The sequence below is a fragment of the Ovis aries genome, chromosome 9 (genome assembly GCF_016772045.2).
Source record: "Ovis aries strain OAR_USU_Benz2616 breed Rambouillet chromosome 9, ARS-UI_Ramb_v3.0, whole genome shotgun sequence".
NCBI classification, from domain to species: Eukaryota; Metazoa; Chordata; class Mammalia; order Artiodactyla; family Bovidae; genus Ovis; species Ovis aries.
The window spans coordinates 14,711,302-14,722,759 of NC_056062.1; the positions used below are offsets into that span (position 1 = coordinate 14,711,302).

An 11,458-nucleotide genomic window follows, 5' to 3' on the forward strand; every position below is an offset into this window, starting at 1 on the left:
CCAGCACGCAGAGCCCTGGCTGAAGTCGAGCAAAAGCCACGAGCGCAAGCGGGTGGTGCAGTCCATCTTCCTGCTTCTCAAGTACGTGGTGGACTACGTGAAGCTCACCGTGAGTGCCCCGCCGGGCCCCCACCCCGCCTCCTCTCGACTCCCGCAGTCCCTGTCTGCTGAGCACAGGGATGCTTGGCGAGCGCTGGGGCCCAGACACCCTCCCACCAGGAGCCCAGACCTGGGGTGGAGGTGGTGGTTCAAATAGAACAGGGACGACCTGGATGGAAAGGCTCCCTGTGAGCAAGACTGGAAGGAAAGAGGGGGAAGCCGGGGGCTACCCGGAGCCCTCAGGCAAGGCCCGACGGAGAGGGCAGTGTTTGAGGACCGGGCAGCCGATACAAGGACCAGCTGGAGGAGCGCTTAGCTGAGAACTCTCAGCTCCAGGACCAGGAGCCGGGGGGAGCCAAGACACAAAGACCTGGAGGGAAGGGGACGGGCCCTGGTATGATCACTCCACCCTCAGCCAAGGCCCCAAGCTGCTGAAATACAACAGTAAACAGAGAAATATCCCAAAGCAGCCAGAAGGAAAGAGTGCACACACAGAGGCGTGCACACATGCACACAGGGAAGGGAGGACAGGAAGTGCACTAACTTCCGGTCGGAAGCAGCGAGGAAACAGGGGTGCCAAAGGTGAACAAGGGCCCCTCTGCAGACGTGGCGCCAGCACCCAACCCACGAGACGCTGACCACAGGAACCAGCTGAGAGCTGCAGGGCTGGGAGGGACTGTGGAGGCGAGAAGCTGGGTGGCTGCTCACTGCGCACCTCCCCCAGGAGGAGGCCATGCCCTCAGGGCTGGGCCGCCAGCTGGGCCTGCTGCTGCTGCTGTGGTGGGACAGGGACCAGCTCACCCAGAGCCACTCCCACCAGTGCGTCTACCTCTTCCTGCAGCTTCTGATCCAGCAGAAGGGTGAGCCATGGGGCCAGGGGAGGCCTCCCTGGTGGTGTGGGGGGAGGGTGTCGTCTCCCAGGCTGCAGGCCTCCTGACCCAGCATCCCACCGCAGGGAGCGCGTCGGAGTTCATGCATCTGAATAAAATGAAGAACTTTGAAGCAAAGGCTAACAAAGATTCAGAGCTGAAGTTCTACAGTTTGGTGAAGGTGAGGGCTGGGAAGGCTGGAGGGTGCTCCTGCAGAGCCCCGGACTGCCCAAGAGCACTGAGTCGGCCTGCCCATTTCACAGATGGGGCCAGGGGAGGGCCTCTGCAATCTGGGCAGGTTAGTAAGTGCCCGGTCCCCAGAGCTCTTTCAAGGGAAGTACCTCCTTTTTCTTCCCCTTAGAACTCCACCCCCACCCCACTCACCCAACCGTGATGCGGTCCCTTAGGAGACACAGAGTCTGTGGTCTCACAGACATTTATAGAACCTCCCTTCCCAGCATCCTCTCCTTCTGGACCCCCTGTGGCCCCCCACTAGGGTGACAGCTGGCCTTAGCACCCCCATCCCTGGTTAGGGCAAGCAGGATGGCTGGTCTCCCTTCTCTCGCCCCCTCTGCCCCCCCACCCCCCACCCAGATCACGTCCTCGGGCTCAGCTCTCCTTTTGAGTTGGACTGGGATTCTTGGGCTTGGGTTTGAGTCCAAAGTCTGCGCCTCACTGATTGAGTGCCCTGGTGGGTCGTCGAACTTTCTGTGCCCGTTTCCCCACCTTTTGAGGGAGGCTCACCGAGCCTGGTATCCAGCCGCTCTTAGCACAGGCTAGAACGGGAGCACGGATGTCCCTGAGGACCCTCCCCAGGGGCTCACAGCCAAAAAGCCCATGCCTCTAGCGGGTGCCCTAGAGGCAGGGCCGGGGCAGAGTCCCAGCGCCCTCGACTGAGGAGGGGTGAGGGCTGAGCAGGGTGTGGTCTCAGCCCCGCCCAGGGGAGGCACCAGAGTCAGCCCCGCCTCTATCCCAGGCTAGGGGTGGAGCACAGCTGCTTGCCCTCTGCCTCTGCAGAGCAGTTTTCCAGAGAACGGGCAGCTGTGAGCCTGCAGCGGCCACATTTCTGGCTACTGAGTGGCAGTCCATGGCTTGTGGAGGCCAGCCGGGCCGGCACCAACAGCCGCTGGGGTTAGGGGTTCAAGTGGGGTCCTCCTGGGGTCTCTGCACTCTGTGCAGCTGGTGCTCACTCTGTCCCTGGGTAAGAGCACAGCCCAGCTTCGTCTTCAAGCACACATGGGGATGGCCTGGACGGTGGCTGCCCGGGGAAGGAACCCTCGGCCCTTCAGCCCGGCCCCTCTGCTGCAGACCTTGGACGAGCACCTCACGGTGGCTCAGCACACACAGCTCGTGCTCACGCTCCTGCAAGGGCTGTGTAGCCACGACTCCCTCAACAGCCACCTGGCCTCGGAGCTGCTCATGACCATCATGGAGGACCGTAGCATCAAGCCAGAGCAGGTGGGCCGCCAGGCAGGGGCCATGCACACACCAGGCCTCTTTACCAAGGCCCCCTGAGCCCTGGAAGCAGGAAGTCCTGAGGCTGCTCTTGGCCATTTGCTCTGGTCGGCAAGGCTGAGCTTCAGCGAGGCCCAGGGGTCCCCATCTGGCTGGACTCCTCAATGTCCCAGGCCCCTGCCACAGGCAATCAGAGGAGCACCCTGCCTCTGTCACAGTCTTGTCCAGCAAGAAAGAGAGAAAGAGGCCTCACCCCCGCCAAGAGTTTGACTGCCCTGGTCTGGCTCGGCCAACCTAGTCCACAGCCCACTCTAAAAGTCACCTTCCGCAGAGACGGCCAGGCCCACTGGGCCCTTGAGCTGATGTCCATTTTCACATGAGCCTGCAGCAATAGGGGGCTCAGCCCAGCTGGGGGCAGCCCCCTTGGGGCCTGCACACGTCCAGACACCCCACTGGCTGCAGGCGGGGACGTCCTCCTGGAGGAGACCGGGCACAGGGGCTGCTCCGAGGCTCTCGTGGCCCACCCTCCCCGCACAGGTGGCCGAGATCCTGCAGGAGCTGTTTCAGGAGCTGCCCTGCATCGTCTTCACAAGCATTCTGCAGACCACGATGAAGGCCGTGACGGTGCTGGGCACGCAGCACACGCAGCAGACTGTCGAAGTGATGCTGTCCCTGTGCCCTCCCTCAGAGAGGTAGGTCACTTGCGCCCATGGCCCAAAGGTGAACATCCGTCCATCCCCGTGGTCCACCCTCCAGTCCACAGACACTTCCCAAGGCAGAACTGCCCATGCACTTCAGCCTGACCCCACCCACTGCCTAGACTCCAGACCAGGGCAGCCAGGGTCTCTGAAGATGCGCCATGCTGAGGGGCTGAGGCAGTGTCCCAAGAAGGGCCCCATGGCAGGGATGCATCCCTTCAGGCTCAGAGAGCTCCCAGGAACCAACCTGCAGAGGGCGGGGAGGTCAGCTGGGAAACGTGACAGCACTAAAGAGCCCCCAGCAGCTCCCGCCGCTGCCTGGCCCTGAGCACACCGTGTCCCAGCAGATCCTGCAGAGCCTGGCTACCTCCACTGCCCTGCTGCCCTGGGGTCATGTCCCAGAGTGGCCAGCCAGCTGGCGGGACTGATCCCCGCCTCCCCAGGCAGGTCATGCCCCTGTGGAAGGCCCTGGCCACCAACAGCCGGCTGGCCCGCAAGGTCGTCACACTGCTCTACACGAAGCTGAAGCTGCGGCCCCCCCGGGAGCTCATCAAGGTCCCAGTGCAGGCTGAGCTTGTTTCCTTGCTGGTGAGCCCTTCCCCTGCACCCTACCCCCTGCAAAAGAGTCTGACATTTGGGGGCCCTGGGGAGGCCAGGGTGGTCTGGCAGAGGGTCTCCCTGGATGCTGAGTCCCAGGGTGGGGCCAGCTTGAGGCTGGCACCAGACCCTCCTCAGGGACCAAGGGCAGTGCCTGTCCTCCTGCAGGCCCTGGGCACCATTTATGAACTCCTCTACATACGTGAGTACAAGGCCACGGTGCGCTGGGCCTTCGCAGGGATCCTCCTGGGCCTTCTCACCCAGCTCCACTACTTGTTTGAGCTGGATGTGGTGGAGGGCATGTCCGACTACCAGGAGGAGGCCTTGGAGGCCAAGGCCCTCAGCCCCTGCAGGTGAGATGTGAGACTCAGCCTCTGGGCCCAGCCCCCTCTCAGGACCCCAACCCACACCTTCTTTCTGGTTCCTTCCACTCACCCCTAGAAGCCCTGGTGGGCAAAAGGACTGGGGCTAAGGGCTGGAGACCCACCCAAAAAGGATGAGCTCTGGTCCCACCTGGGGGTCCAGGGTGGGAAGCAGGGGACTGAGCAGCAGACAGTGACCCTCCTGCAGGAGGGGCGTGTGGAAGGAGGCTGCTCGCCCCACCCAATTGGGAGAGCATAGGTTATGCTGGAGAAGTGGGCCCTTGCCCTCTTTCACCCCATCTCAAGACCCTTCTTGCCCCTAGGACATGCCTGGAAGCCCTAAAGGGTCTTTTCTGGACCACCAATTACTGGGAGGTGTTCGCCCACGTCAAGCTGCTAAGGGGCTGGGAGCTCTTTGAGCATTTGGAAACCTACACCGAAGGGGTGACCCTCCTGGCCAGGTAAGCTCCAAGCCTGGGAGGGGCCTGCCCCAGACCGCACCCCTGATGGACACTGTGCCCCCCGCCCTCTGAAACTCCTTATTGGGACCCTGCACTCCAGGCTGAGTCACCTGGGTCATCTCCCTGAGTGAGGAAGGTCTGTTGGGATACAGGGGTCCCCTTGGCCAAGGAGGGAGACTTCATGTCCCCCTGTCGGCCTCCTCCATCTAACAGGGCCATGGCCCACTACGACTGTGAGGTCAAAGCGGTCTTGGGGCAGGCAGTCATCTTCCTGAAGAGCCCTGAAGAACGGGACAACATCGTAGCCATCCTCATCATCACAGAGGTCAGCCCCTTCCGGCCATGCCTCACCTCTACCCTCACCAGTGCCCTCTGGCCCTCAGGACAGAGGATGGACTTCCATCCCTACCCCTGAAATACAGGCCCCATAGCTTACGCCTTCCGAGTCAGATCTCCTTGCTGCCTGCAAGCGCTGCCATGCCTCTAGCCCCGCTGTCTCATGCCCGGCTGCGGGCCCGTCTCCCCTGGCAGCCGTAAGAAACTGGTGAGCTGACTGTGCCGCCCCTGCCTAGTTTCTCAGTGGCCAAGAGCTCACCCAGTACATGTCTCGGAGAACCATAGACAGCTTCCTGAACCTGGGCCTCAACAACCCCAACCCGCTGGTGAGGGCCATGAGCCTAAAGGGCCTCTGCAGCAGCCTCATGCAACCTCAGAAGGTGAGGAGGGAGCAGGGAGGAGGCTTCAGGTAGGAGGAGGGCGCGATGGAAAAAAGTCTCCGCCACAGGTCACCTAGGAAGGGGTGGATGAGGAAGGCACGGCAGGCCGGGGCGGGGCAGACGGGGAGGGCTGGGGACACCTTGCTGCACTGCGCAGCGCCGCGGGTCCTAGACTTTCTGGACCGAAAGGGGCTCAGCGACTTTGAGGTCTGCGACCCCGGCCTCCTTTCCAGGTAGACATCCCTAACCAGAGGCGTCCGTCCCTGCCAGGTCGTCCGTCCATACTCCACCCAGACACCGAGAGCTCACACTTGCCTCTATGGGGACGCCCTTCCCCCTCCTGCCTTGTGGGCCTCCGGGCACACGTCCTCCTCCAAGACCCCAGCTGGGGGCTGGGGCCGGGTCTCCACTGGGCGCGAAGGGGGTCCAGGAGTGCCGAGGAGAGGCAGCCGCAGCGGGGGACTCGGCCTGGGTATATGGCGCTGGTGGAGAGGTGAGAAAGGGCACTGCGGAGGCCGCTGAGTGGGACAGCGGGCGGCCGCGTCTCCCGGCAGGTGGTCCTGCTCCGGAACCAGCTGACCGGGCTGCTGGACAGCTTCCTGAAACCCCAGCCCCAGGACCTGCTGGGCCTGATGGAGATCCTGGGTGACGTCCTGCACCAGCTGGGCGCCCAGGGCGTTGGCGCCGTCAGCGTCAAGATGGCTCAGCACCTGCTGCCGCTATTTGAAGCCGTGAGGAACCCAGTGCCCAAGCCTGCCAATCAGAACAGCCAGAGCCACCACACCCCACGCCCACCCCCACCCCTGCCAATCAGAGCAGCCAGAGCAGCGAACACCCTCCAATCAGAGCAGCCAGGGCGGTTAACTCCTGCCAAGCCACAGCCGCCACACACCCTCACCCACCCAACCCCTGCCAATCAGAGCAGCCAGAGAGGTTAACCCCCTCCAATCAGAGCAGCCGAAGCTGCTGCTCTTGGCGTCGTGGATAACGTCCACAGGTGGAGCCCAGCGGGAACCTGGCCCAGGGCAGGACGGTTCTGTGAGGACTTGAAGCTGCCTCAGAGATAGTCATCTGCATTCCTCATCCAGAAGTGGTGGTGGGGTGGGAGCAGAGGGCAGGGCCCGCCTAGGTTCACACGTAGAGAATGAGTGGGGGCAGGGTAAATGATTTCAGCGGTTCTGAATAAATGAGAAGCTTAAGAGTGGTGAGGCTTGAACTGAGGCAGGGCCGCTGGGCCACCAGAAGGACCTCAGGGATTGCGGGCACAGTCCTCAGGGACTGTGGAGGGGTGGGGGTAGGCAGACTGTGCCACCGTTCACGCTGTGTCTAGGAGACCTCCGGGGCTGCTGTCCCACGGAGGTCTGATGAAGCTGGAGGAACTGGGGCGCAGAGTAGGATAGTGAGGTTCAGCACTCAGTGTGGCCCAAGGACAAAGGTGCTATTGTCAGCCCCTTGCCATAAAAGGGGAAACTGAGTCATGCACTGAAGAAGCCTTGCTCAGGGTCACAGAGCTAGCGGGTGACAGAGCCAGCTCCAGGGTCTGTGCTCTAACCCCTGTCCTAGTCTCCCTGGGAGTTGGAGGTGTGGTTGCTGGCAGCCTGAGGCCCCCAGAGAAATAGCACAGGAGAAACACCGGGGTAAGAGGCCAACCCAGCAGAAGGTGGCAGCTGTGGGAGGGGACAGCAGGAGCAGGCAGCCAGCCCTTGTGACCCACGCTGGGGCAGCCTGGGCAGCAGGGCCAGGGGGTGGAGGGAGGGGTTCGGCTCGCCCTGTGCTGAAGAGAGCGAGCGTGATGGCACCCACCTGCCACTGCCGTCGCTGGGCTGGAACGGAAGGTGAGAGGTGGGTGGCAGCAGGCAGGGCGAGTGGCCTGGTGGGGCTGGGGCTGCAGTGGGGCCTCTGGCGCCAGCAGATTGCCTGGCTGAGGGGAAGACCTGCCCGTCTCTGGCAGGAGCAGGAGGGTGTGCGTGGCGGAGCCATCATGCTATACGGAGATGTCATCTACAGCGGTGGCAAGAAGTTTCGGCAGGCACTCAAGAGCCATGCCTTCCAGGCCCTGGTGCCCCTGCTCTTCCACCTGGCCGACTCCTGCCCTGAGGTGGTCACGGTGAGTGGTCTGGAGTGTCTGTCTTCATCAGCTTGGGTTGAGGTTGTAAGCCGCCACTGGCGTTGTCGCTGAGATCCAGAGCTTGGAAAGGCCAGCCCTTAGGCCACTCTCCATGGTGTGTGGATGGCCGTCCTCTCCCTGTGGCCTCATGCGGTGGTCCCTCCTTGGTGCCTGTGTCCTGATCGCCCCTCCTTATCAGGACACCAGTCATACTGGATCAAGGCGGCTCTCAGACCTCACCTTCCATCAGTCACCTCCCTAAGGACCTTTTCTCCAAATACATTCATACCCTAAAGCCCTGGGGTTTAGAACTCCAACACATGGATCTTGGTGACACAATTCTGCCCATCACGGGGACGCAGGGACTCTCTAAAGGAGTCGTGAGACCAGGGTCCATGGCTGGTGGGGGCAGGTGAGCAAAAGGCCAACACTCTTTCCTTGGGTGCCTAGCCCCTGAACTGGGAGACGCACTCAGGGTTGGGAAGGAGGCCTGGGTGGCCAAGGCACCACTGGAACCCTCCTGTGAATGACAACAGGACACCCGCGGTCTCGGGGAGTGAAGACTCTGCCGTGGGGGCCCCACTTCCTGCCACGGTGCAGCTCCCCTGAGGTACAGCTGGGAGGGGGTGCTTTCTGGGCCGGGGGGGTGCAATGCAGGGGTGATGACCTGCCTCTGGGCACCCACAGAAGACAAAGTTAACCTTCCTGCGCTGCGCCATCCTGCTGAAGTGGGAGTTCCGGAAGGAGCTCTTCAGCAAGTTGGCCTGGGGTCACGGCCCAGGTGCTGAGAACGACGTCTTTATCTACATGGTGAGATGCTGGCCCCCCTGGCAGGGTCGAGGAGGTAAGGGAGGTGGAGACGGGCTGGGTGCAGACAAGGTCCCCTGAGGGGTTCCCAGAGTGGGCGGGGCAGCCAGCGCTCCCTCAAGTGCCCCCGCCTTGGTCCTGTAGGTGTTTATTAAATGCCGGCTCTGTGTTGGGTTGGAGACTTCAGCCTCTGGGAGGACGCTGTTGCCTCTCTGCCGTGGCACTCAGGGCCTCCAGGGTGGGCCACACAGGAAACCGCACCCCTACCATGGGTCTGGACGAGGGGGCCCTGCCGGCAGCAGCCCCACACCACTGTGGAGGGGCCCCAGGGGACATGGCGGCCCCTGACGTCCCAGTGTGCACGTCGGGCAGGCCCTGTAGGTCCCAGCACTGGCAGTGGACCAGACCCCCACCCTGCGCAGAGATGTGTGTGGAGATGGACGTGGACTGGCTGGGGAGAGCAAGAGATGCCGCAGCTCCACAGCTCTGTATTCCGGGCCTGACGTGATCCCTGCCCCGGCCGTGGCAGTTGCAGGCTCCAGGCACAGACAGGACCCTGCTCCCCGGACCAGAGGAACAGCAGGACACCGGATCGCCACACATACACCTCTGAACAGAGGAGACCCGCAGGCTGCCCACACCCTGTGGACTCTGATGGCCCAGAGTGCTCCCAGGAGGGGCAGAGGCCACTTCCTGGGAGACATCTGGACCGTATGAGGCGGGGGCAACCGGGAGGCAAGGTCCCACCGGAGATGTGCGTGAGAAGGGCAGTCCGGCAGAGCTGCAGCCCTGCCAGGGGTCCAGATTCCCTGCCCTGGACCAGCCCTGGAGCCAGCCCGGTGTCACGGCCCTCCCCCTTCCAGGCTTGGAAGGCAGGGCCAGGGAGCGCGAGGGCCACCGCCCATTGTCCACCCGTCTCCTTCCTCACCACCCCAGGTAGAGAGCAACTTCAGCAGCTACCACCAGTTTCTGATGCAGGCGCTGGTGTACCTGGACAGCCCCAACAGGTGCCTGAAGCTCACGGCCATGAAGTTCATCGGTAGGTGTGGCCATTGCCCGATCCACGTGAAGCCACACTCCTGGGCCCTGAGGTCCACTCAGTCTGCCAGCCGGGCACCTGCCCCTTGTCCTTGCCTGCCTCCCTCAGCGGCCCTCCCCCTCCCCCTTGCAGGGGGTATCCTTCAGGACTACTTCACCGATCTCTGCTTCTACCTGAAGAAGGGCGACGTGAAGACCCTCAAGAAGTGTAAGCGCGGGGCCACCCTGAGCCGCATGGGAATTCCCCTGATGCTGGAACAGCCTCAGCCCCTCCCCAGGGTGGGCTGTCATCTTCCCCTTGAGAACTGATTCCAGGACAGGCCATGACCTACCCCTCCCCACACCCTATGTGGGCCCTGGGGACTGGCTGTGACCCCTCATACCACTCTGATGGAGTCCCCGGAAGGGCAGTGTCTTCAAAGACCGGATTCCCAGGGCAGGTCCTGTCCCCTCCCTCTGCACCTGCCCTCCGCACCACGGCCTGCTGCGCCGCGGCTGGAGGACCCTTGGGTCTCTGCTGCAGACTTCGAGATGCTCAAGCAGGACCCCGACTCCGTGAGCCGCAAATTCTACAAGCACTTCTCCGAAGACGTCACTGAACTGTCCCAGTATGTGATGATCTTCTGAGTCAATCCGGGGCTGCCGTTGTTTGCAGTTGGTTTTGTTGTGTTGTGTTTTTTGGTTCTGTATTAAATATGAGGAGTTTCTTCTGGCCTCCCTGGGCTCTTCCTACCCTGAGCGCTCCTGATGCCCCCTCCTCAGCCAGGGCCTGGCAGCCTCCCCTCCAGACCCAAATGCTGACTGGCCCTGGACCCAAAGGGCCGGCAACACAGGGTCCTCAGCATCTTGGCTGGGCGTCTCCTTTGGCTGTGTGAGCCAGGCACTCCCCCGAGGGCACTGGGCCTGGAGCCTCAGGGGTCACCTTGGCACCCCCTCCTCACCCCTCCCCGGCCTTTCCAGATCCCACGATGCTTCCTCCCAACTGCTAGAATCTTCCACGTGCCTCACTGTGGTCCAGGCCCTGAGCTCCCCGCCTTCCTGTGCTGACCTCCTGCTAAATGAGCATCCCACCCCTGCCCATCCTGCCATCAGGATCCTGTTTTAATTCTGAAGTGTGGCCCCAGGACCCTCGGCAATTTGGTCCCCACCTTCTACCGCCTTTTGGCCGAGGTCTTTCCCCTGCCTCTGCAGAGTCTAGGGGCCCTGCCCAGCCCTGTCCAGGGTGGCCATCCTTCCCAGCCCAGACTTTACCCCTTCCCCTTCGAAGTCTTCCCTCCTGCCAGGGGCCTCTGGCTGAGCCCAGAGAAGACCCTGAGCATCAGCAGTTGGGGGGAGGTGGTGTGGAGCCACAGGAGCCAAGGGCAGAGCGTGTCTTCTGAAAGAAGAGGGTGGGCAGTATGGAGTGCTCCCAAGGTTGGGGGTAAGGAAGGCAGAAGGACACAGGTCTTCTCAAGGTCACTTTAGGGTCGGCAGATGGGACAGAAGATAAAGGGAGAGAGTCCAGCCTCCATGGTATGCAGACTAGATGCTCTGAAGACACCTCCCGCCAAAATACAACCGGATCTTGGGTAAGTTACAATAACTGTACTTCTTAATGTATGGCTGCCTTTCAAAAGCACTGGTGTCAACAAGTGGAGAGCAGTCTGACCCTTGGACGACTAGAATACACATATCTGATAACCCAGCAATTCCACTCCTGCATTTGCAAAACAAAGCGATCCTTGTCCAAGTCCGAAAGTGCAGAGCAGTGCTTGTGATGGTGGGACATTTGAGACGTGGGCACACAGGCTACATCCATCTCCCTTGGATGTGACAGTGAGTTTTTAGATAGAACACAAAAGTAGAATCCATGGAGGAAAAAAATGATGCTCATTTTTTTAAATTTAAAAATTTAATTAAAAAAAATTTTTTTAATTAAAAAATCCTGCTCTGTAAAAGATTGAAGAGACCAGTCAGAGACTGGAAGAAAATACTGGCCAAACACATATCTGATAAAGGATGTCTAAAACATACGGGGAACTGAAACTCAGCAATGAGAAAATCAACACTTCTGTGTCCCTCTTGTGTGACGGTTGTGAGGGTCTCAGTCCAGACCTCACCCCAGTCTTACTTGGCTGTGAGAGTCGTATGTTGCTGAAACTCATCAAATGCTTAAGATGGGTGATGCTTATTATATATACATTGTATCTCAATAAAGTTAAATAAAAATATAAAATTCAAGAACGCACATCACAGTTTTTACGCACAGA

General features: G+C 61.1%; 1 protein-coding gene across 6 annotated transcripts; it reads left to right on the forward strand.

The window, feature by feature from the left end:
• Positions 1-654: 654 nt before the first annotated feature.
• Positions 655-9,916, forward strand: LOC101117342 (maestro heat-like repeat family member 5). 6 transcript variants are annotated; one of them, XM_027973460.3, is made up of 15 exons: positions 655-959; positions 1,055-1,149; positions 2,277-2,426; positions 2,961-3,115; positions 3,565-3,709; positions 3,887-4,071; positions 4,404-4,541; positions 4,755-4,866; positions 5,114-5,257; positions 5,812-5,988; positions 7,209-7,364; positions 8,052-8,174; positions 9,108-9,210; positions 9,343-9,417; positions 9,645-9,916. In XM_027973460.3, exons 1-15 carry the CDS (start codon positions 833-835, stop codon positions 9,806-9,808), a joined length of 2,049 nt encoding a protein of 682 aa, XP_027829261.2. In that variant the 5' UTR covers positions 655-832; the 3' UTR covers positions 9,809-9,916. The 6 variants fall into 6 exon arrangements, 5 of the variants coding, with proteins under 5 accessions (XP_027829261.2, XP_060275932.1, XP_060275933.1 ...); XM_060419949.1 differs by having other exon boundaries at positions 9,650-9,916; XM_060419950.1 differs by having other exon boundaries at positions 9,733-9,916.
• The last annotated feature ends 1,542 nt before the right edge of the window (positions 9,917-11,458 follow it).

Excerpts from the sequence above, each read along its gene's own strand:
- LOC101117342 (XM_027973460.3), top strand. The coding sequence starts at position 833 with ATGCCCTCAGGGCTGGGCCGCCAGCTGGGCCTGCTGCTGCTGCTGTGG. Across the intron at positions 1,150-2,276 it reads AGTTCTACAGTTTGGTGAAG|ACCTTGGACGAGCACCTCAC; the intron begins GTGAGGGCTGGG and ends CCTCTGCTGCAG. Across the intron at positions 2,427-2,960 it reads GTAGCATCAAGCCAGAGCAG|GTGGCCGAGATCCTGCAGGA; the intron begins GTGGGCCGCCAG and ends CTCCCCGCACAG.